The 26,089-nt window shown below is 44.0% G+C and overlaps 1 protein-coding gene across 1 annotated transcript in view; it reads right to left on the bottom strand.

The window, feature by feature from the left end:
* Nucleotides 1–24,392, bottom strand: part of LOC137379106 (lysosomal protective protein-like) — a 49,230-nt gene extending 24,838 nt beyond the window's left edge. Inside the window, exon 1 of the mRNA XM_068049806.1 lies at nucleotides 24,117–24,392. Coding sequence (XP_067905907.1) covers nucleotides 24,117–24,271 — 155 coding nt within the window. The 5' untranslated portion in view covers nucleotides 24,272–24,392. The remainder of the gene's footprint in view (nucleotides 1–24,116) is intronic.
* Nucleotides 24,393–26,089: the final 1,697 nt, after the last annotated feature.

Raw genomic sequence — 26,089 nt, 5'->3', positions numbered from 1 at the left:
AGTGCTGGGACCTTGCTGTTTGTAGTGTACGTTAATGATTTAGACATGAATATAAGAGGTATGATCAGTAAGTTTGCAGATGACATGAAAATTGGTGGTGTCATAAGTGGTATGTGAAGAGAAAAAGATTAGTGAAGACAAATGTAGGTCCCTTACAGTCAGAAACAGGGGAATTTATTATGGGGAATAAAGAAATGGCTGACCAACTAAATGCATACTTTGGTTCTGTCTTCACAAAGGAGGACACAAATATCATACCAGAAAGGTTGGGGAACACAGGGCTTAGTGAGAGAGGAACTGAAGGAAATCAGTATTAGTAGAGGAATAGTGTTGGGCAAATTGATGGGATTGAAGGCCGATAAATCCCCAGAGCCTGATGGTATGCATCCCAGAGTACTTAAGGAAGTGGCACTAGAAATAGTGGATGCATTGGTGGTCATCTTCCAAGATTCTATAGACTCTGGAACAGTTCCTACAGATTGGAGGGTAGCTAATGTAACCTCACTATTTAAAAAGGGAGGTAGAGAGAAAGCAGGGAATTATAGACCAGTCAGCCTGACGTCACTAGTGGGGAAAATTCTAGAGTCCATTATCAAAGATTTTATAGCAGAGCACTTAGAGAACAGCAGCAGAATCGGACAGAGTCAGCATGGATTTACAAAAGGGAAATGATGCTTGACAAATTTACTAGAATTCCTCGAGGATGTAACTAGTAGAGTTGATGAGGTTTATTTAGACTTTCAGAAGGCTTGACAAAGTCCCACATGAGAGATTAGCATGTAAAATTAAAGCGCATGGGATTGGGGATAGTGTATTGCGAGAGATAGAAAATTGGTTGGCAGACAGGAAACAAAGAGTAGGGATAAATGGGTCTTTTTCCGAATGGCAGGCAGTGACTAGTGGGGTACTGCAGGGATTGGTGCTAGGACCCCAGCTATTCACAATATACATTAATGATTTAAATGAGGGAACTAAATGCAATATCTCCAAATTTGCAGATGACACAAAACTGGGTGGGAGGGTGAGTTGTGAGGAGGATGCAGAGAGGCTTCAGGGTGATTTGGACAAGTTGAGTGAGTGGGCAAATGCATGGCAGATACAGTATAATGTGGATAAATGTGAGGTTATCCACTTTGGTAGCAAAAACAGGAAGGCAGATTATCTGAACGACTATAAACTGAGAGAGGGGAATATACAGCGAGACATGGGTGTTCTCGTACACCAGTCGCTGAAGGTAAGCATGCAGGTCCAACAGGCTGTAAAAAATACAAATGGTATGTTAGCCTTCATAGCAAGAGGATTCAGGTACAGGAGCAGGGATGTCTTGCTGCAATTATACAGGGCCTTGGGGAGGCCACACCTGGAGTACTGTGTGCAGTTTTGGTCTCCTTATCTGAGGAAGGATGTTCTTGCTATGGAGGGAGTGCAGCGAAGGTTTACCATACTGAATCCTGGGATGGCGGGACTGACGTATGAGGATGGATTGAGTCTGTTAGGATTATATTCGCTGGAGTTCAGAAGAGTGAGGGGGCATTTCATAGAAACCTATAAAATCCTAACAGGACTTGACAGGGTAGATGCAGGAAGGATGTTCCCAATGGTGGGGGAGTCCAGAACCAGGGGTCATAGTCTAAGGATATGGGGTAAACCATTAAAGGACTGAGATGAGGAGAAATTTCTTCACCCAAAGAGTGGTGAACCTGTGGAATTCACTACCACAGAAAGCAGTTGAAGCCAAAACATTGTATGTTTTCAAGGAGTTAAATATAGCTCTTGGGTTTAAAGGGATCAAAAGGATATGAGGCAAAATCGGGAACAAGTTACTGAATTGGAAGATCAGCCATGATCCTAATGAATGGCAGAGCCGGCTCGAAGGGCCAAATGGCCTGCTCCTATTTTCTATGTTTTTATGTAAATAGTGAGGAGGAAAGCCTTAGATTACAGGACGATATAGATGGGCTGGTAAGATGGGCAGAGCAGCGGCAAATGGAATTTAATCCTGAGAAGTGCGAGGTGATGCATTTTGGGAGGATTAACAAGGCAAGGGAATATACAATAGATTGTAGGACCCCAGGAAGTACAGAGGGTCCTTGGTGTACTTGTCCATAGATCACTGAAGGCAGCAGCACAGGTAGATAAGGTGGTTAGGAAGGCATATAGGATACTTGCCATTATTAGCCGAGGTATAGAATATAAGAGCAGGGAGGTTATAATAGAGCTGTATAAAATGCTAGTTAGGCCACAGCTAGAGTACGGTGTACAGTTCTGGTCGCCACACTATAGGAAGGATGTGATTGCACTGGAGCATTTCAGCTAAGAGGAGAGACTGGATAGGCTAGGGTTTTTTCCTTAAAGCAGAGAAGACTGAGGGGGGACCTGATTGAGGTGTACAAAAGTATGAGGGGCATTGGTAGGATAGATAGGAAGAAACTTTCTCCCTTGGCGGAGGAGTCAATAAACGGGGGCATAGATTTAAGGTAAGGGGTAGGAGGTTTAGAGGGGATTTGAGGGAAAAAAAAAATTTCACCCAGGGGGTGGTTGAAATCTGGAACACACTGCCTGAAGAGGTGGTAGAGGCAGGAACCCTCACAACATTTAAGAAATATTCAGATGAGCACTTGAAACGCCATAGCATACAAGGCTACAGGCCAAGTGCTGGAAAGTGGGATTAGAATAGACGGGCTTGATGGCCGGCATGGACACAGTGGACCAAAGGGCCTGTTTCTGTGCTGTATAATTCTATGACTGAGTATTTCCCCTTCTTTCTTAGCCTTTCCCAAACGCATTACCTCACACTTCTCCAGACTGAATTCCATTTGCTACTATTCCGCCCACCTGACTACATCAAGTGTACTCCTCCTCATCAACCCTCCTTGTTATTTCCCCCCAAAAATTCCACCATGTTAATCAGACACGACCTTCCCTTAATAAATCCATGCTGACTGTCTTTGATTAATCTGTGTCTTTCGAAATAAAGATTTAACCTGTCCCTCAATTTTTTCCAATACTTTTCCCACCACTGAAGTTAGGCTGAGTGGCCTGTAATTACTCGGTCTATCCCTTTTTAAACAATGGTACATGTTAGCTGTCCTCCAGTACCACACCTCTAACAAGAAAGGATTGGAAAATGCTGGCCAGAGACTCTTATTTCTTTTCTTGCTTCCCTTAACAGCCTAGGATACATTTCGTCAGGGCCTGGAGATTTATCCACTTTCAAAGATGTTTATCCCCTTAATACTACTCTCTCAATGTTAATTTCATCAAACATTTCACACTGCTCTTCCCTAATTACATTGTCTGTATCGTCCCTCTCTTTTGCAAAAGCAGATGCAAAGTATTCATTAAGAACCACACCCATGTCCTCTGCCTCCACATACAAGTTACCCTTATGGTCCGTAATAAGCTCTACTCTTGCTTTAGCTATCATTGGGTTGGACTAACCCTTTGAAGGAAAGTTACACACCAGGACCACTTATTACCCTCTTCTTCAGAAGGCACTGATTCGGTTATATCCAGTCAACACACACACAGGCACTTTCCAGCAAGGGCAATCTGATCGAGGTCTTTAATAGAATAAAAAGGATTGAATTGGGTAGATATAGAGAAACTTTTTCCTCTGATGCGGAAAATCCAGAACAAGGGGATAAAGCGTGGCTACCCGACCAGATCTGACGTCACGTTCAGGTTCAGGTCGGGTCGGGTCTCTCTTCCGGGTCCAGAATTCGGGCTCAGGCTGGACGTGGACAGTGCTGCCTTGCTCTGGGAAGTAATCTTCAAATGAACATTCAGGACATCAAGGCGGGAAACGTGCAGTGCTCTGAAATCTGCACTGTTCTTCCTGTTTGAAAACATATCTCGGTAGCCTCCAGGTGGCTGCTGTGGTCTTATTACTGACACCCTCACATGAATATCAAGGCGCGAGATGCCCAACTGCACTTACCCCAGCAACTGAGAGCATGCCGGCCTCACAAGTCTCTTTCATGTGTGTGTGTTGGAGTGGTTGTCCTTTTAAAGCCAGCGAGAGAACATCAAATCGTGGAGAAACGACAGAGTTCCTGAGAGACAGCAAGAAGGCGGAGTCTGGAGCCTACTTTCGGTTTGACAGCGAAAAAAGGGACGAGATCAGGACAAACAGAAGTCAGAGGTGAGAAGAGTGGGGGTGGAAAAGAAGGGGAAAGAAACAGCTACAAGTTCCAACGTAAAGCACCCAAGTGAAATTAACCCAACCCCTTACACTGAAATCTATCAGGTCCGGAAGAAACTGAAAACTCGGGGAAGATACCAGTAACTGCAGTAAGTACAGAATCAACTGAGCTCTTGCTTTAATCTATACTTGGCCCAAGGATTTAAAATTATCTGGAAATAGGGAGATTAAACTTCCCAACTCGAGTTCTCCGCGGAGATTTTTTTTTGTTAATGACATCAAAACTTGATACAGTTCAGAAGCTTGTTTGTTACATTGCATGATTTCCTGAAGTGGATACTTCTTTTCCCACGAGTGCCCAGGGTCACGGAGCCTTCGCCTGTTTGAAATCAGTGTTTGTTGTTAATTCAGCGCGGGTACATCAACAGCTGACACTTGCATTCGATCACTGGTCACCAAGTATAGATTAAAGCAAGAGCTCAGTTGATGTTTCTGTACATACTGCAGTTACTGGTATCTTCCCCCGGCTTGTCAGTTGCTCCCGCACTTGATAGATTTCAGAGTGTAAGGGGTTGGGTTAATTTTACTCAAGTGCTTTATGTCTGAACTTGTAGCTGTTTCTTTCCCCTCCTCCCTCCCCCACTCTTCTCACCTCTGATTAAAGCTTGGCTACCCGACCAAACCCGAATACACGCGCCAGGTTTGGGTCGAAGTTGGGCATTTTAAAAACAATTAAAGGGCTTGGGTCGGGTTTTAATTTTATACCCGAGCCAGGCTTTACGAGGGGAGTCGAGCTGGAAATTAGAGCTAGACCCTTTCGGAGTGAAATTGAGCTCTTTTTCCACAAAGGGTTGTGGAAACCTGAAACTCTCTCCCCAAAAAGGCTGTGGCTGTTGGGAGACAATTGAAGCTTTCAGGAGTAAGATCAACAGTTTTTCCTTCGATATCACTCTGAAATCAACACCTACCCTGTGACATAGGAGACGACCCCTCAGGATCTGTGCAGCTAAGCCCCTTGCTGTGCCAATGGAATAAAGCAATATCCTAGATAATTAGGTCCCACAATTGCCTAAAATGTTTTCAGATTGTACAATAACAATTTTCTTTTGGAGTATCCACTTAGCACCACTGGAAGAAGCCTGCATCCAGGCTGCTAGCTTACAAAGATGCTGAATCTAGCAGAATTATAAAACATTAAAAAATAATCCAGCGGAGGCACCACAGGCAAAATCCAATTGGTCACAGCTCCTCGCCCTTGGGACCTTATCCTCCATTGCAACCTGTCTTGTCTCGATTTAATCTCTGGCCACTGCCTCATTAACTTTCCTGTTATTCCTTCTAATCTCCAAATACCCAGTCTTGGTTGGGCTTTTTCCTTCATATGTCCTCACTATGTTGAAGTGAATGATCATCGCACTTTATTCTGTACCAGCTCATTCTTTTCCAGGACATTAAAGATCATTCTTGCCCTCCATTTTTCCTTCTTCCTACAATCTTCAAGTTTTAAAAATCTACATATCTAATCACAATGTCCTACCATCTAGGTGTCAGCCTTAGCTCAATGGCCAGCACCCTTGCCTTGGTGTTAGAAGATTGAGGATTCAAATCCTCCTCTAGAGACTTGAGCACACAATCCAGGCTGACACTACGGTGCAGTACTGAGGGAGTGCTGCACTGTCACAGATGTCGTCTTTCACATGAACCAAGGCCCTGTCTGCCTCAGGTGGGCGTAAAGGATCCCATGGCACTACTTGAAGAGCAAGGGAGTTCTCCTGGTGTCCTAGGCAATATTTATCCCTCAACCAATATTAAAAACAGATTATCTGATCATTATCTCATTACTGTTTGTGGGAGCTTGCTATGCACAAATTAGCTGCTATTTCCTATATTACAACAGTGACCAAATTTCAAAAGTACTTCATTGGTTGTAAAGTGCTTTGGGTGATCTTGAGGCCCTGAAAGGCATTGTATAATTGCCAGTCTCTTTCTTTTCTCCCATATTCTTTTGAACCCCAGCGATATTCTGCACTCAGGGATTCGTCTCTTCCCTTTGATTTCTAGATGTTGTAAACTGGAACAAACATGCAGTAATAAACTCAATATACAGAAACAAAATTGACAAGGGAGGAAAGGTTGGTCATATCTACAACAGACACTTGCCAACAATAGTTTACATAACATTTGCTATCTTCTGACCACAGTCAGTGACTTTAAAGACAGGTCAAGCTGTTCCTATAACCTACCACAGTGTACACAGTCAGCACCAGTAACCCATAAAAATTAGAGGCTGATACAAGCAGTAACTTCCAGTGGTCCAATCTACATCCAGCTCAATGCCATTGCACAAAGCCTTGATGCAAGAACGAGGTTATCATGTTGAACCTAGAGAAACACAGGGCTCCCTATCTAATCGCGTTATTGCTGGCACGATGCGGCTGCAGTCTCTACATGATTCACTGCAGCAACTCACCAAGGTTCGTCAACAGCACCTCCCTCCCCGTGACCTCTTCTACGGAGAGGAACAGCAGCAGCAATGCCATATCATCACCTCCAAGTTCCCCTCATCATCCTGACATGGACCTGCATGGATGCTATCTCTTCATTGTCCCTAGGTCAGAATCCTGGAATTCCCTCCCTAACCCCATCATGAATTGCAGTGGATCGAGAAGGAGGAAGCCTACTGCTATCTTCTCAGGGAAACCCACAATCAGCAATGAATGCCAGTCTTGCCAGCAATGCCCACATACCACAAACAAATGTACTGTTTGAAAATTTGAATGCTTTTCTTTTCTGTGAAATCAGGTTTTGGCAGAAAGACGAGGTCAAAGCATTAACCCACAGCACTGCTGGCACTAGCCTTATCTAATGTTTTGGTACCAATGAACCAACTCTTAAACTGACATTTCAAATTACTCCCGCTGACCTGGTAGCAGTTCCACCTCAGCATTATTCTCTCCAAATACAACCCAAGTTCAGAAGGATAGAACTGTATCTTGTAGCCCACCAAGGTACAGTAGAAAAGTTTCATACCCCCATATTACCTGCGTAGAAACCCAGTTACAGTGCTGGAGAAGACATGGGAAGGTAGGATGTCTAACAGTTTCTGAGGCTCTATGGGTACAGGGACTGGTCCCAGAGAGCTGGAGGAGTTCACAGCCAGAAAAGTGAAAAAAGGGACAGTTTAGAAACACAAAGCTTGATGACAAAAACCACACGGGGCAATCATTGTAATGAGCCAGGAAGCAGGCTCCATTTACAATGTAGACAATTCCCAATATCAAACAAAAAGGAGAGAAGGCATTGATGGTGGTCTATTTTAGACTGGATAGACCTCTTTTTGTTCTTTGGACTCATTAATCACTGGGGACAATGAATGATTTTCCCCACATCCTCCACTTGCCCCCACCCCCCAACCCCTTTCACACCCTATTGTAGAACTTGACCTATTTTGATAGAGGCAAGCTTTGTTCTGAGCTTCTCCAAAGGTATCCTGAAGGAGCCACCTGCTGTAGGAGAGTGATGCAATGCAGAAGGCTCCCATTCTATACTAAGATAGCAGAGCTCAGCTGCATGCTACAACTGGCCTCAGCATTCACACGTCAAGGGAGAAACAAAAACATGGTAAACAGGATTCCCACTCCCAACCATCATATCTGATAATCTCTGCTGTGAGAATGTCAGAGGAGAAGATGATCTGCCTTGGTTGTGATGCCTTCCATGGTAGAATGACCCACTGACATTCACTGTCTAGACCCTCAAATAAGCAATGTTCATTTGCAATGAAGTACTGGGGTTGGGCAGGATATGCGTCCAAGGGAACGTACTCTAACACAAAATCAGCGGCTTCACGAGAGGAGGGCTGGGGGTTGGGAGGAAGGGAATAGGTGCGTACATCCCTGGGCAGTCTAGTACTCTGGGTTGTGAAAGAGCTGAACCACCTTTCAAGTCAAAGGAGACCAAGCGCCTCCACTGAATCATCAGAATCTTCTTCCTGTGTACTGCAGTGGCCCACCAGCCAATAAACAAGAAGTGGGGATGTGTGTGTGTGTGTGAGAGAGAGAGAGAGAGAGAGAGAGAGAGAGAGGGGCGCAAGAAGCAGTGAGGGAGAGAGTAAGTGAGAATGAGTGACAAAGCAAAGGAGAGAATAGGTGAAAGAGTATGAGTGAGAGTGAGACAGAATGTATGAGCAGTGTGTATGAAGATAAGAGAGTAAGTGAAAGAGACATTCTTTGCAGGAAAAAAAGGATTAAGAGCAGTTGAAAAGCCACTTCAGGTTTCAGCTTTAACTTAGCAGTGAGCACGTGCGGTTATAATCTGCACAGGAAATAAATCCTCAGCTCAAACAGCACAAGCCAGCAACAGCTTCACTCCTGGCCTAGTCAGTAAAGGCCTCTCATCTTCTTCTTCTTCTTCTTCTTTTGGGCCTCCTTATCTCGAGAGACAATGGATACGCGCCTGGAGGTGGTCAGTGAGTGACCTCTCCATGGCGCATGCCTGGGCAAATTTAACATAAGATTGGAAAGCCCCAGATTCCATTCCTGGTCAGCGCTGAATTAGCTAATCTCAACTCGGCACCCTCGAGGAGAGAATGCAGGATAAATGCATGCTATGCATGTGCAGCTTGGCTGTGATGTCTTCCACAGTTGAAATGCAGGCTGACTCTGCTCCTAGGCTCAGACATGAACAACAGCTATTTACACTGGTGAAGGCTGTCTGCCTTTAGGTGAGGAAGTGAAATACATGCAGAATATTATTCCCTTAAGTCACATCAACTGACAGAAAAAAAAAAAGATAGAAATGTTTCCATATCCAACACTAGACTGTACAGGCCTGAAATCTGCACCTTGATCACTGAGCCGAGGTTGTGCTGGCTTGGAGACCTACACCCCCACCATCCAGCAGCTTCAGTATATACTGCCATCTCCAGAGGTGGGGTCATGGCCACATTCTGTCAAGTCGCCAAGCTAAATAAAGGAATATAGGAAAGAGAGGAGGCTGTTTAGCCCCTCGAGCCTGTTCGGCCATTCAATGAGATCATGGCTGATCTGCGGCCTAACTCCATATACCCGCCTTTGCCCCATGTCCCGTAATATCGTTCATTAGATTTCGGTTAACCAATCTCAAATTTAGAATGAACTCATAAAACAAAAAAATCCACCATACAGCCCCTCGAGCCTGCTCTGCCATTTAACAAGATATCTATGATCTCTGGCCCCAATCCCAACCTTCCCGCCCAATTCCCATATCCTATTATTCCCTTAAAGTCCAAAAATGTATTGATCTCAGCCTTGAATATACTCAACAACTGAGCACCCACAGCCCTCTGTTGTATAGAATTCCAAAAGTTCACAACCCTCCAAGTGATGAAATTTCTCATATCAGTCTGAAATGGCTGACTCCTTACCCAGAGTGTCTGCCCCCCGTTCCAGAGTCTCCAGCCAGATGAAACAACCTCTTAGCACCTATCCTGTCGAGCCCCTCAGAATCTTCAGTGAGATCACTTCTTATTCTTTTAAACTCCAGGGAATATAGGCCCTTTCTACTGAATCTTTCTTCACAGGACAATCCTTTCATCTTCAGAGACAATCTAGTGAACCTTCATTAAACCCCCTCTAAGACCCCATCATTCTTTAGGTACGAGACCAAAACTGTACACAGTACTCCAGGTGTGGTCTCACCAATGCCCTCAACAATTGCAGCAAGACTTCCTTATTTTTGTACTCCAGCCCCCTTCTAATAAAGGCGACATGCCATTTTTCCTCCTAATTGCTTGCTGATCCCGCATGTTAGCGTTTTGTTTCTTGTACAAGGACATCCAAATCCCTCTGAACACCAACATTTAATAGTTTCTCAACATTTAAACAAATATTATACTTTTCTATTCTTCCTATCAAAGTAAATAACTTTACATTTCCCCACATGATACTTTATTTGCCATGTTCTTGCTCACTCACTTAACCGGTCAATATCATTTGCAGACTGTGTCCTCCTCACAGCTTTCATTCCCACCTCGTTTCGTATCAGCAGCAGGCTTGGATACATTACACTCAGTCTCTTCATCCAAGTCATTGACATAGATCATAAATAGCTGAGGCCTCAGCACTGATCCTTGCCACACTTCACTAGTGATAGCCTGCCAACCTGAAAAATTACTTGTTGATTCCTACTCTGTTTTCTGCCCATTTAACTAATCCTCTATCCATGATACTCTGTTACCCTCAACCCATGAGCACTTATCTTGTGCAACAACTTTTCAAATGGCACCTTATCAAATGCCTTTTGAAAATTCAAATATACATCCACCAGTACCCCTTTATCTATGCTGCTAGTTACATCCTTAAAAACATTCTGATAGATTTGTCAAACACTATTTCCTTTTCATAAACCCTTGCGGTTGTCTAATCATATGATGATTTTCTAAGTGCCCTGTTTCTCCTGTCTCAGCCTCTAAGGGTTTACTTTCACTACCCTCCTCTTTTTTGCATACTTGTTGAGAGAACAAAATTTTCGAGAACAGAATAATATGGGGACAGTTAAGGTGAAATAATTAATCAATCATGTACTACTAATAAACTAACTTTAGAGCTTCAGCAGACAGCTTATCAGAAATTAATAGTAGCCCATTCAGTGCTGTAGGGACAGCTTATCAGAATGACTTCATAGCTTCAGGGATGCACAGACAGCTTATCAGTAGGAGTAGACTAGCAAGCAAAACTAGCAGGACAGCTGCAGGCTGCTTAATAATAACCTTTTGTATAACAGTCAGCCTCACGGTTCACAAGGAGATAAGGGGGATGAGAAACTGCTAGAGTAAGGAGGTGCAACAAATTGACAAGGCAGGACCCCAATCAGGCCATGACACCAAGAAACTGCAGAGTTTGTAAACCAATTGGGATCATAAAGGGGGTGTCACTGATGTGTATGAAGAACTATAAGAAAGGCTTGATTTCCCTGCTCCCCCACCCCGGAGAAAGGTGGAGGCAAAGGTGTTGTTGTAATTTGCTTTGCTGATGATGTAACCAAGAAGTACTGCAATAAAGTTTCTTAAAGCTACAGTCGGACTTCGTCTCTCTTTGTGCAACTAATGGGATCCAACACTTATAAAAACATTGTAAGAGCTTGTACATTTCTGGCTAGTTTACTCTAATATATCTTCTCCGTCTATCAATTTTTGGTCATCCTTTGCTGGTATCTAAAACTCTCCCAATCCTCAGGCTTACTACTCTTTTAGACAACATCATAATCTTTTCTTAATTGGTTATCCTCACCCTCTTTAGTTAGCCACGGATAAATCTCTTTTCCCATGGAGTTTTGTTATGAAATATTTCTCTCAATGTTCGCCATTGCTCATCCACCATCAAAACTGTTAATCTAATTTCCCAACCTATCTTCGCCAATTTGTTCCTCATACCTATGTAATTAGCTTTAAGTTTAATACTCTAGTTTATACCTTACATAAGTCACTCTCAAACTCATTGTGAAATTCTATCATTATGATCACTCTTTCCCAGTGGATCCCTTACTATGAGATTACTAATTAACCCGTCTCATTACACAAAACAAGGTCTAAAATAATCTCTTCCCTGGTTCCATGACATATTCTTCTAAGGATCTGTCTCAAATGCATTGCATGAGTTTGCCTTCCAAAATACTTCTAACTATTTGATTTGTGCAGTCTATATGAAAATTAAAATCCCCCAAATTATTGCATTGCCTTTGTTACAAGCTCTTCTTATTTCTTAATACTCTGTCCAACAGTCCAGCTACTGTTAGGGGGCCTATAAACTACTCCCACCAGTGTTTTATGACCCTTGTTATTTTTATCTCCACTTATATTAATTCTACTTCCTGATCCTCATAAATAGAGGTATTGAGTACAAAAGCAGAGAAGATATGCTGAGCCTTTTTAAAGCTCTGGTTAGGCCACAACTAGAATATTGTCTCCAGTTCTGTTCACCACAATTTAGGAAGGATGGGCCTCGAGAGGGTGCAGAGGAGATTTACCAGAATGGATCCAGGGATGAGGGATTTTAGCGACAACGTTAGGTTGAAGACGCTGGGGTTGTTCTCTTTGGAGCAAAGATTTGATGGAGGTGTACAAGATTATGAAAAGTTTGGATAGGGTAGACAAAGAAAAACTGCTCCCAATAGATGATGGTACAAGGACTAGGGGCACAGATTTAAGGTTTTGGGCAAGAGATGCAGGGGGTATGTGAGGAAGAACTTTCTTCTTTTAAATACACACGGTAAGTGGTAATGTCCTGGAACTCTACCTACAAGGGTGGTGAAAGTGGAGATGATGAATGATTTCTAAAGGAAATTGGATGGGCATTTGAGTGAAATTAAATTGCAGGGCTATGGGGATAGAGTGGGGGAATGGGATGGACTGGACTGCTGTACAGAGCAGCAGCATGGACTCGACTGGCTGAATGGCCTCCTTCTGTGTTGTAATGAGTGTATGACATGTCCCAGCCAAGATCCTTCCTCATCACTGTCCTTGCATCATTCTTTTACTATCTGGGCTACCCTCACTCTTCCTTTTCCATTTTGTCCCTTTGTAAAACATAGAGAACCCTGGAATATTTAGTTGTTAACTTTGGTCACCATGCAACCATGTCTCTGTAATGGCTATAGATCAAACCTATTTATTTCTGTGTGTACCATTAATTTGTCTATCTTAGTGCATTCAGATAAAGTGCCTTTTAATTTTATAACTGCTTAAACATTTTTCCTTGATTTGACCTTATTGACTGACCTTATATCCATTTCTATGACACTCTGCCTATCTTTACCCAAAAATCTAAACCACTCTGTGGTCCTGACTTTTCTCTTTAGATTTATAAATTTCCCCTCACTTGAACCCTCCCCTCACTTTTAGTTGATAAATTTTCTGTAGCTGTTCCCAACATTTTAATGATCAGAGTACCTGGACTCCCAAGTCTCTTCTGAACTCCACTGTTTCTCGCTTTTCATCATTTATAAAGTACCTTGTTCTATCCTTTTTAGTTCCAAAGTGGATGATCTCATATTTGCTTGCACTGAAATCCATTTGCAACAGTTTTGCCCATTCACTTAATCTATCAATTCTCTTTGTAATGTTACATTTCCATCTGCACTGGTACAATTCTGCCTATCGGTGTCTCATCAGCAAATATGGACATGTGGCTTTGTATTCCATCATCTAAGTCATTAATAAATATGAATAGTTGAGGCCCCAACAGAAATCCTTGTGCGACAACACCAGTCACATCATGCCAATTAGAGCACCTGCCAATTAACCTTATAGAATCACAGTTATACAGCACAGAAACCGGCCCTTCGGCCCATCGTGTCTGTGCCGGCCATACAGCACCCAACTATTCTAATCCCATATTCCTGCACTTGGCCCGTAGCCTTGTATGCTATGGCGATTCGCGTGCTCATCTAAATACTTCTTAAGTGTTGTGAGGGTTCCTGCCTCCACCACCTCTTCAGGCAGTGCGTTCTAGATTTCAAGCACCCTCTGGGTGAAAAAATGTTTCCTCAAATCTCCTCTAAAACTCCTGCCCCTTGCCGTAAATCTATGCCCCTGGTTCTTGACCTCTCCGCTAAGGGAAAAATTTTCCTCCTAGTTAACCTATCAATGCCCCTCAATCTTTTACGCCTCAATCATGTCCCCCCTCAGCCTTCTCTGCTCCAAGGAAAACAAGTCTATCCTTTTCAGTCTCTTCATAGCTGAAATGCTCCAGCCCAGGCAACATTCTGGTGAATCTCCTCTGCATCCTCTCCAGTGCAGTCACATCCTTCCTATAGTGTGGTGACCAGAACTGTACACAGTACTCCAGCTGTGGCCTGTCATTTTATAAAGCTCCATCATAACCTCCCTGCTCTTATATTCTATGCCTTCGCTAATAAAGGCAAGTATCCCATATGCCTTTCTAATCACCTTATCTACCTATGCTGCTGCCTTCAGTCATCTATGAACAAGTACACCATGGTCCTTCTGACTTTCTGTACTTCCTAGGGTCTTACCATCCATTGTGTATACCCTTGCCTTGTTAGTCCTCCAAAAATGCATTACCTCACACTTTTCAGGATTAAATTAGATTTGCCACTGCTCCGCCCATTTTACCAGCCCATCTACTTCTCCCTGTAATCTAAGGATTTTCTCCTCACTATGGTACCTTACTCTCTGAGCAGAAAGAGACAATTTCCAAACCAGGTCAATAATTTGCCTTCAATTCCATGAGCTTCAGCTTTAGCTAACGGTCTCTTATGAGAAACTTTTTCAAATGCTCTCTGGAAGTATATGTAAATAGTATCCATAGACATTCTGCAGTCCACTACTTTAACCACTTTTTCACCAGGCCTGACGTGCCCCGGCTCTCTGATCAGCTGAAAATTTTCCAGGTGTTCAGTCACTCTATCCTCAAGTATAAACTCTAGCAGCTTTCTGACAACAGATGTTAGACTAACTGGTCCATAATTCCCTGGCTTCCCACTCACCTTCCTTAAATAGCATTTAATTAGCATTGTAAATAACATTTACAATGTTACAATTTAAAGGTATGGTTCCTGAATCAAGAGGCCTTTCCAAGAAGATAGTTACGGTATCTGCAATGTTCTCATCTAGTTACTTTAAAACCCTGGGATGGAAACCATCTGTTCCTGGGGATTTGTCACTATTTCGTACCATTAGTTTCTTCATTACTGTTATTTTGCTTACGCTAATTTGGGTGAGCCCCTGATGCTGATTCAATAGTTTCCTTGGGATGTGTGGCATGTTAACCTCTTCCTCTACTGTAAATACTGGCACAAAGTAATTAGTTTTCATTTTCATTAACAATATCACACTTATCCTGACAACCCTCTTTTGTTTCTAATGTAGTTGCAATAATGTGTCGATCGTTTGTAAGCTTCTTTTCAGACTCCTTTTTGTAGCTTTTGTTATCTGTTTTATCATTCTTTGCTATTCTTTCTACCTCTTCCATTTGTCAGGATCTGAGCTTTTATTTTTGCATGATTTTGTTTTAGTTTCCTTTTGTCTCTCACCTCTTTAGTCATCCATGACTATCTGATTTACAAATAGAGCTCTCACCCCTTACGGATATAAACTGGTTCTGTATCACATTAAATTTCTTCTTTGAACATCTCCCACTGATCTTGTCATTTTGCTTATTAACAGATTTGCCCAGTTTACTGTGGACAGTCTCTGTCTCATCGCATTGAAGTCAGCCTTACCTAAATCTGGCATCTTAGTAGTTCTTTCATGTTTCTCCCTTTCAAATACCAACTTGAATTCTATCATATTACGATCACTATTAGATAAATGTTCACGCACCGTAATGCTGTTAACTAAATCTGGCTCATTACTAAATCTAATATGGCCTGCCCCTTTGTTGGTTCTAGGACATATTGATGTAGAAAACTATCCTGAACACACTCAAGAGATTCACTATCTTTCTGACATGCACTAGTCTACTTATCCCAATCTATAAGCAAGTTAAAACCCCCCATTAAAATCATTCTGCCTTGGCTATGTCTGTCTAATTTCTATATTTATGTAATCTACCAAGGAACCTATACACAACTGCCACTACATTCCCAAATCCTTTCCTATTCTTAATTCTATCCATAAAGTCTCCACTGCCTGCTTATCTCTTGTTATATTCTCTCTCATTATTAAGAGCAGAATTACTTCAATCGTGAAGGCTATTCCTCCACCTCTGCTATTTTCCCCATCTTTTCTACAGGCCTTATAACCTGGCATATTTAGTTCCCAATCCTGATCATCTTGCATCCATGTCTCAGTAATGACTACCATGTCATACCTTCCAAGTTGAATTTGCACATACAATTCATTCAAATTCTTCCTTATACACTACGGGCTGGGAGGTGGGGTACAGGGAAAGGGATGTAAACCAAACAGTAGAAAGTAAATTTCCTGATGGATGATCTTTAAATAGGCTAAAGTCCACCTTATAAAATAGTGCCTCATGCTAATAATCCCCCTCCTAAATCTGGAGTGTAAAAAAATTATTCTGCCATTTTCTCTTCACCTGATGGGAATTACTTCCTCGGTTACTTGAGTTTGGTGGTTGGCCTTCATGTGTCAGCCTTGCCCATGTGTGTCAGCAGGATCTTTAACCATAAGAGGCATCACAGCCGTGTCCATTCCTTTCCTCACCCAACTTTCACATAGGTGCACCTTTCAGCCAGTGTAAGGGGCAGGGGGTGGTGGGGGGGTGGCAATTGATAATGATCAGCAGCAGGACCCTGGCTGACCCTGCTCACCTCCCCAACCCAAGAGTGGTTCACTCGAGTTATAGTGCAGCCCCTTGCCCCCAGCACAGGCCAAGGTCTGGGCCTGGGGCTTGCTACTCAGAGACTTGGAGATCGAAATACCAAACCTGGTTAGCAGCTCAATTTACCTCCATCACCTTATGGCTGTAATTCAGTTATAAAAGGGAAAGATAATTTTTTCTTCACCTCCTGTATCTTGCGATGTGGATGCGTTGCGATTTTTGGTCAGTGGTTGTTAGTCATTAGTTATTACTGGTCACGAGTTCTAAAAATTATCATTGGTCTACAGAAAGTTTTCAACTACAGAAGTACACAACTCAGATCTCAAGTCATACCCACATTTCCCAACAATTATCCCACTGTCCCCCTCAACCGCACGGAAAATAACCCCAGTACGTCCTGTCCACAAAAAGCAGGACAAATCCATTCCAGCCAATTACCACCGCATCATCAACAAAGTGATGAAAGGTGTCATCCGACAGTTCTATCAAGTGGCATTTACTCAACAATGACCTGCTCACGGATGCTCAGTTTGGGTTCCACCAGAACCACCCAGCTCCAGACCTCAATACAACCTTGGTCCAAACATGGATAAAAGAACTAAATTTCAGGGGTGAGGGGAGAGTGACTGCCTTTGACATCAAGATAGCATTTGAGTGTGGCATCAAGCCCTAGTAATATTGATGTCAGTGAGACTCTAGTGGAGAACTCTCCACTAGCTGGAGTCATACTGAGCACAAAGGAAGATAGTTGTGGTTGTTGGAGGTCAATCAGCTCAGCTCCAGGACATCACTGCAGGAGTTCCTCAGGCTAGTCTCCTAGGCCCAACCATCTTTAGCTGCTTCATCGATGATGTTCCCCTCATAAGGTCAGAAGTGGAACATTTGCTTATGACTGCACAGTGTTCAGTTCCATTCACGACTTCTCAGGTAATGAAGCAGTCCATGCCCACATGCAGCAAAACCTGGACAACATTCAGGCTTGGGCTGAGAAGTGGCAAGTAACAAACACACCACACAAGTGTCAGGAAATGAACATCTCCAACAAAAGAGAATCTAATCACCTCCCCTTGACATTCAATGGCATACCATCACTGAAACCCCATCAAAATCCTGGTGGTCACCGTTGATCAGAAATTTAACTGGACCAGTCACAGAAATATGATGACCACAAGAGCAAGGCAAAGGCTGGGAATTCTGCAGCAGATAACACCTCCTGACTCCCCATCATCTACAAGGCATAAGATAGGAATGTGATGGAATACTCTCTGCCTGGATGGGTGCAGCTCCAACACTCAAGCAGCTCAACTCATCCAAGACAAAGCAGCCCGCTTGATTGGCACCCCATCCACCACTTGGAACATTCACTCCCTCCATCACCTTAGTGCAAAAGGCTTAAAGGGGGCAGAATTCTTAAAATGCATACAGGAGATCTTTTTGAGCCAGTACATAAAAAACCCTGGAAGAGAAGGGGCAGTACTGGACCAAACCCTAGGGAATGAAGCTGGACAAGTGGTAGGAGTATCAGTGGAGGAGCATTTCGGAGATAGTGACCATAACTCTGCAAGATTTAAGGTAGTTATGGAAAAGGACAACGACGGGCCAGAAATAAAGGTACTGAATTGGGGGAAGGCCGATTTCAATATGATAAAACAGGATCTGGCCAAAGTTGACTGGGAGCAGCTACTTGTAGGAAAGTCTACATCAGGCCAGTGGGAGTCATTCAAAGATGAAATTGAAAGAGTTCAGAGCCAACATGTACCCGTTAAGGTGACGATAGGACCAACAGGTCCAGGGAATCCTAGATGTCAAGGGATGTAGAGGATTGGATCAGGGGCGGCACAGTGGCGCAGTGGTTAGCACCGCAGCCTCACAGCTCCAGCGACCCCGGTTCAATTCTGGGTACTGCCTGTGTGGAGTTTGCAAGTTCTCCCTGTGTCTGCGTGGGTTTCCTCCGGGTGCTCCGGGTTCCTCCCACAGCCAAAAGACTTGCAGGTTGATAGGTTAATTGGCCATTATAAATTGCCCCTAGTATAGGTAGGTGGTAGGGGAATATAGGGACAGGTGAGGATGTGGTAAGAATATGGGATTAGTGTAGGATTAGTATAAATGGGTGGTTAATGGTCGGCACAGACTCGATGGGCTGAAGGGCCTGTTTCAGTGCTGTATCTCTAAATCTAAAAAAATCTGAAAGGAGGCTTACGGCAGATCCCAAGCGCTGAAAACAGTGGAGGCAATAGAGGAGCATAGAAAGTGTAGGGTGGCACTTAAAGTAATTAGGAGAACGAAGAAGGGACATGAAAAAACACTGGTGGGCAAGATAAAGGAAAATCCTAAGGCATTTTATAAGCATATTAAGGGTAACAGGTAACCAGGGAAAGAGTAGGGCCCATTAGGGACCAACGTTACAATCTTCGTGTGGAGCCGGAGAACATAGGTCAGGTTTTAAATGATTATTTTTCATCGGTATTCACCATGGAGAAGGACGATGTAAGTGTAGAGATCAGGGACGGGGATTGTGATATACTAGAACACGTTAGCATTGAAAGGGAGGAAGTATTAGCTATTTTAGCGGGATTAAAATTGGATAAATCCCCAGGCCCAGATGAGATGTATCCCAGGCTGTTATGTGAGGCAAGGGAGGAGATAGCAGGGGCTCTGACACAAATTTTCAAATCCTCTCTAGCCACAGGAGAAGTACCAAAGGACTAGAGGACAGTGAATGTGGTACCATTATTCAAGAAGGGTAGCAGGGATAAACCAGGTAATTGCAGGCCAGTGATTCTAACATCAGTGGTTGGGAAAATATTGGAAAAAATTCTGAGGGACAGCATTAATCTCCACTTGGAGAGGCAGGGATTAATCAGGCATGGTTTTGTCAGGGGGAGATCGTGTCTAACTAACTTGATTGCATTTTTTGAGGCAGTGACTAGATGTGTAGATGAGGGTAAAGCAGTTGATGTAGTATACATGGACTTCAATAAGGCTTTTGATAAGGCCCCGCATGGGAGATTGGTTAAGAAGGAAAGAGCTCATGGGATCCAGGGTAATTTGGCAAATTGTATCCAAAATTGACTGAGTGACAGAAGACAGAGGGTGATGGGGCCTGTGACTAGCGGTGTACCACAGGGATCGGTGCTGGGACCCTTGCTGTTTGTAGGGTACATTAATGATTTAGACATGAATATAGGAGGTATGATCACTAAGTTCGCAGATGACACGAAAATTGGTGGTGTTGTAGTGAGGAGGAAAGCCTTAGGTTACAGGACGATATAGATGGGCTGGTACAATGGGCAGAGCACTGGCAAATGGAATTTAATCCGGAGAAGTGTGAGGTAATGCCTTGTTAGTCCTCCCAAAATGCAATGGAATATACAATTGATGGTAGAACCCTAGGAAGTACAGAGGGTCAGAGGGACCTTGGTGTACTTGTCCATAGATCACTGAAGGCAGCAGCACAGATAGATAAAGTGATTTGGAAGGCATATGGGATACTTGCCTTTATCAGCCGAGGCACAGAATATAAGAGCAGGGAGGTTATGATGGAGCTGTATAAAAAGCTAGTTAGGCCACAGCTGGAGTACCGTGTACAGTTCTGGGCACCGCACTATAGGAAGGATGTGACTGCACTGGAGAGGGTGCAGAGGAGATTCACCAGGATGTTGCCTGGGCTGGAACATTTCAGCTATGACGAGAGAGTGGATAGGCTAGGGTTGTTTTCCTTGGAGTAGAGAAGGCTGAGGGCGGGGACCTGATTAAGGTGTACAAGGTTATGAGGGGCATTGATAGGTTAGATAGGAAGAAACTTTTTCCCTTAGTGGAGGGGTCAAGGACCAGGGGGCATAGATTTAAGGTACGGGGCAGGAGGTTTAGAGGGGATTTGAGGAAAACATTTTTCATCCAGAGGGTGGTTGGAATCTGGAATACACTGTCTGAAGAGGTGGTGGAGGCAGGAACCCTCACAACATTTAAGAAGTATTTAGATGAGCACTTGAAACGCCATAGCATACAAGGCTACGGGTCAAGTGCAGGAATACGGGATTAGAATAGTTGGGTGCTGGATGGCCGGCACAGACACAATGGGCCGAAGGGCCTGTTTCTGTGCTGTATGACTATGACCATCGATGCACAGTGGCAGCAGTGTGTACCATCTACAAGACGCACTGCAGTAACACACCAAGGCTCCTTCGACAGCACCTTCCGAACCCGCGACCTCTCCCACCTAGAAGGACAAGGAGCAGCAAATGCATGGGAACACCACCACCTGCAAGTTCCTCTCCAAGCCACAGACCATCCTGACTTGGAAATATATCGCTGTTCCTTCACTGTTTCTGGGTCAAAATCCTGGAACTCCCTCCTTACCTGCACATTTGGAGTGCCTTCACAACATAGACTGCAGTGGTTTAAGAAGGTGGCTCACCACCACCTTCGAAGGCAATATATGCCAGCCTTGCCAGCAATGCCCACATCCCATGAATGATTAAAAACACTTGCATTCCACAACTTTGGATGTCCCAAAGCACTTTCCAGCCTTTTGAAAAGTAGTCACTGTTGCAGGAAACATGACAGCAATAAAAATTCTACAAACCCACCATGTGTGCCAAACCAGCCCCATACCTAGGTTTGCAAGTCAAAACATGGCAGTGGATCATAAAACAGAGTTATTTTAACATTCTATTTAAGGGATTATAGAAGATTTTAAAAATGGGGAAGTTGCCTTAACTATGTCAGGTGTTTTATTCAAAGTGAATCTGGCCTAGCTGTCTGTCAGAGTCTCTCCCTGGATTCTGACCAAGATAAATTGCATCAGTTGAAGCTGGGGTGGAGCTAGTTGAAACTGATCCCAAAGGGCTGCAACCCGAGCCCGTAGAGAATGCAGGAAACTCGCTTGCTTAGTTTCTTTCCTGCTGTACATGGGCTGCGCCTAGGAATCCATCAGATTTGCTACTCAAATTCTCAGATTTCAGGCAAGAATCTCACCTCCACTTCCCCTACCCAGCTATCCACAGAACAGCCTTCTAAAAGTCAGGTGCCATTTTATATTTCCCCTCTTAAATGTGGAGAATAGAAAGCAATTGTGCCATGACTGAAATGTGTTAACCAGGGCTGCAGCATTCCACAGGTTGGGGGTCACTGAATGGGCACAACCCATCCACTTCTGTTCTGCACAGTCAACAGCATAGCAGAGCCCATGCCAACATATAAAAACAGGTCAGATAGCTGGAGGAAGAAAAGGGGGACAATGGGATATGGGGACAGGATAGGCACATGGGATTGGAATACTGTTCATCTGAAGGATAAACAACATGGACTGGGTGGGACAAACAGCCTGTTTCCGTGTTGTAATTTCTATGTCCTTGTTTAAATTAAAAACTCCCTTTTACCCCCCTCTCCCTCGATGCAGATTTTAGTTCACTTTTATTCTTCATCAATCGCCCACATATGACGGGGACATGGGGCATTGGTGGATAAAGAGTCGAGGAGATCAGCCCTGGTCTAAATGAATGGTGAAATGGAGTGGGCCCCAGGGACTGAATGGCCTGTTCCTGTTCCTTACATTCCTGGAGTGATCAGGAGCAGGGACTCTGGCTCCTTTCTCTTAAGCAAGAGCCAATTATTGCACATCTACCAGTGTCCCATCTGCTGACTCAGCACTGACTAGGTAATCAGCTTTGGTAACCTGCAAGAGTAAGCTATTTACTTTATAAACTCACCTTCAGGGTAGCTGGTTTACACAAGACAGGTGTTAAATTACTAATAATGGCACATCCGAATGCACAACCTCTTATCCCACCCACTGCCCTTCCTCTAAATCACTTCCCATTCAGTTTCTGACAAAAGTTTCAATCCTGAGCTATCCTCATGAACCTTCGAAGTTCCAGCCATGGCTCAGTTGGTAGCACACTCATCTGAGTCAGAAGGTTGTGGCTTCAACTCCCACTCCAGAGCCCCGAGCACTAAATCTAAGCCGACAGTCCTGTGCAGTACTGAGGGAGGTGTTAATTGTTGATAACGCTGTCAGACGTGCCTTCTTTCAGATGAGATGTTAAACTGAGGCCCCGTTTACCCCCTTGGGTGGACGTAATAGATCCTATGGTAAAGGCCTGCTACCCGACCCGAACCCAACGGGACCCGACGACGTGTCAGGTTCGAGTCGGGCCAGACCGGACCAGACACACACGGCAAGTGCTCTGCCATTTTTAAAAATAAAAACAAAAACTTACTTGAACTGGGAGTCCGGGACGAAACGGAGTCTGTGCAGTGAGCGAGTGACATCACTATGACGTCATCACACATGCACTGCAGCTTTGTGGAGCTTCCCAGTCAGAAGGTAAGCGGAGGGATGGTCGGCTCGGGTTGGGCTTGGGGCGAAATTGGAGGGACTTGGGCCGGGTCGGACTCGGGTCCACTGTGGATCGGTCGGGTTCTTTTTCTCGACCTAAGCAGGCCTTTATCCTATGGTACTAATTTTAAGAGCAGGGGAGTGATCTTCAGTGGCCTGGCCAATATTTACCTATCCCCTCAAATCAACATCAGAAAAACAGATTATCTGGTCATTATAACCTTGCTGTGTGCAAGTTGGATGCTGCTTTTCCTACATTACAACAGTGACTACACTTCAAAAGGACTTAATCAGTATCTGTGGAGGGAGAAACCAGAATTAATGTTTCACGTTGATGACCTTTCGTCAGAACTGATGAACTGCCCTGCTCACTATTTCCAGCATTTTCTGTTTTCACTTCAAAAGTACTTAAAGAACTTTGGGATGTCGAAGCTGTGAAATGTAATATGAATGCAAATGATTTCTTTATATGTTGCCAAGCCATTTAGGAGTTAAAAATACATTACTCACACATGTACCACGAATGAGCAGGTTGGAAAATTTTCACAGTCAGGTTAAATTACAAGGAGAGAGAGTACACAAACTAGGGTTGTATTCCCTGGAATTTAAGAGGGAATTTGATTGAAGGTTTCAAGACATTATGGGAAGCAGACAGGGTAGATAGAGAAAAGCTGTTTCTGCTGGTTGCAGAGTCCAGGACGACGAAGCAGAGCGTAAAAATTAGAGCCAGACTCTACAATAGTGAAATTAGCAAACACTTCAGCATGCAAAGGGATGTAGAAGCTTGGAATTCCCTTCTGCAAACAGTAATTGCTGCAAAATAAATTGCAAATTTAAAATCTGAGACTGATAGATATTTTGTTAACCAAAGGTATGAAGGGAAATGGGGCACAGGTGGGAATATGGAGTGAGACTGCTGATCAAACTTGATCTCACTGAATGGCGCAAGAGGCTCAAGGAGCCAAACAGCTTACTGCAGTTCCTAAGGTCTATAAGAGGCTTTGTAAATATAAGCGTGTAAATGTATATTACTAACAATCACTCTCACACACACCCAGCCCTTAGGGAACTCCCATTCTTGCTGTACAGAGGAAAAGGAATGCCACATGATTGCTGTTGGTGGATAAGGATTGAGCAGTTTTGGCTCTGCCAGAGTCTCATTTAGCAATAGCAAGGTATACCTGAGCCACAGGGCAGGAGACCCCACCTTTGATTCCCAGTCTTTGCCCAGTTAACTGACTGTGTCTGGGCACTCGTCAGCCGCTCATTGTGCCTTGTCCCCATTGCCAGGGTTGGCTGTCCAGCATCTCAGTTCCTGTGGAGACCCAACATCAACTCATTCACTTACCAGTAGTGTAGATGTACACCAGGAGATGCCTGCAGGTACCCAGACCACTGCCTGAAGTTGAGTTTAGTGCTCAGACCCGGCAAGGACAGGACTTCATCTGGGGAGAAATATCCCAGAGCACTGCTCACACAAAGCAACAACAAACACCACCACATCGCTACGAAGCAGCTGGAAAAAGACTCTCAGATTAGCAACGATAACCTGGTGGATCCCGAAGAAAGGGAAGTAATTATTGGCGGCACGTCACATGACGGATTCAGAATACAATGATCACATGATCGACAGTAAATGATACACTCTCGGAAACATGGCTGGCGCAGAAAACGGAACAGCTTTTTCAAACTGACATTTCGGACTGAAGAGTCACACTGCAGGAAAAAGAGATACAGAGACTAGACTGGAGAGAGACACACTGGACTGGAGAGAGAGAGACAGACAGACACGACTGGAGAGAGAGAGAGAGTGGACTTGTGAGAATAAGAAATACTGAAATGTTGTTTCTACAGCTTGTGGAAAGTTACCAAGAAGTCATTTGTGCACAACATAATGAAATCACTGAAAAAGAGAACTGATAAGGATATGTCAGTGGAGACCTTAAGACAGTACATCACTGACAAAGAGAACTGATAAGGGTATGTGGAGACCTTAAGACAGTACATCACTGACAAAGAATTGATAAGGGTATGTAAGTGGAGACCTTGGGACAGTACATCACTTAAAAATTGTGCTTAGGCAGATAACAGAGAAACAGCAAGAGTTAGAACAACGGATGTAGTGAATAAGAAACTGCCCCACTAAGATAAAGGCTGACAGCTGCAAGTTAAAACACATAATGGAGAGCCAAATAAGGTAAAACAAAAACAAGAGTTAGGGGCTAGAAAGTTAGAGTAGGGGGAGAAGTAAACAGAGGAGGAGACTGTAGCAACCATAGGATAGGTTAGTGTCATAATACGTTATAACCAATAATGTAAAATAAAGGCGTGGACAAATGGATTTGTATTGTATAAACATGAACTGAATATGTTGATCGGTGTGCCTGCTTGTAGGACACCCGATCTTGCAAGAACGTTAAATAAACTTACTTCTTCAGAGTTTGACTTGGTGTAAATTATTATCAAGTGCGCTACGTTTCTCACAGACTGGAGAGAGAGAGAGACTGGACTGGAGAGAGAGAGAAAGAGAGACACTGGACTGGAGAGAGAGAGAGAAAGAGAGACACTGGACTGGAGAGAGAGAGAGAGAGACACTGGACTGGAGAGAGAGAGAGAGAGACACTGGACTGGAGAGAGAGAGAGAGAGACACTGGACTGGAGAGAGAGAGAGACACTGGACTGGAGAGAGAGAGAGAGACACTGGACTGGAGAGAGAGAGAAAGAGAGACACTGGACTGGAGAGAGAGAGAAAGAGAGACACGACTGGAGAGAGAGAGAGAGAGACACACTGGACTGGAGAGAGAGAGAGAGAGAGAGACACACTGGACTGGAGAGAGAGAGAGAGACACTGGACTGGAGAGAGAGAGAGAGACACTGGACGACAGAGAGAGAGAGACAGACAGACACTGGACTGGAGAGAGAGAGAGACACTGGACTAGAGAGAGAGAGAGAGACACTGGACTAGAGAGAGAGAGAGAGAGACACTGGACTGGAGAGAGAGAGAGACACTGGACTGGACAGAGAGAGAGAGAGACACTGGACTGGAGAGAGAGAGACACTGGACTGGAGAGAGAGAGAGAGACACTGGGCTGGAGAGAGAGAGAGAGACACTGGGCTGGAGAGAGAGAGAGAGACACTGGACTGGAGAGAGAGAGAGAGACACTGGACTGGAGAGAGAGAGAGAGAGACACTGGACTGGAGAGAGAGAGAGAGAGACACTGGACTGGAGAGAGAGAGAGAGAGAGACACTGGGCTGGAGAGAGAGAGAGAGAGACACTGGACTGGAGAGAGAGAGACACTGGACTGGAGAGAGAGAGAGAG

This window comes from Heterodontus francisci, chromosome 17, assembly GCF_036365525.1.
Source record: "Heterodontus francisci isolate sHetFra1 chromosome 17, sHetFra1.hap1, whole genome shotgun sequence".
Lineage (NCBI taxonomy): Eukaryota > Metazoa > Chordata > Chondrichthyes > Heterodontiformes > Heterodontidae > Heterodontus > Heterodontus francisci.
This window is presented reverse-complemented; position numbering and strand designations above follow the sequence as displayed.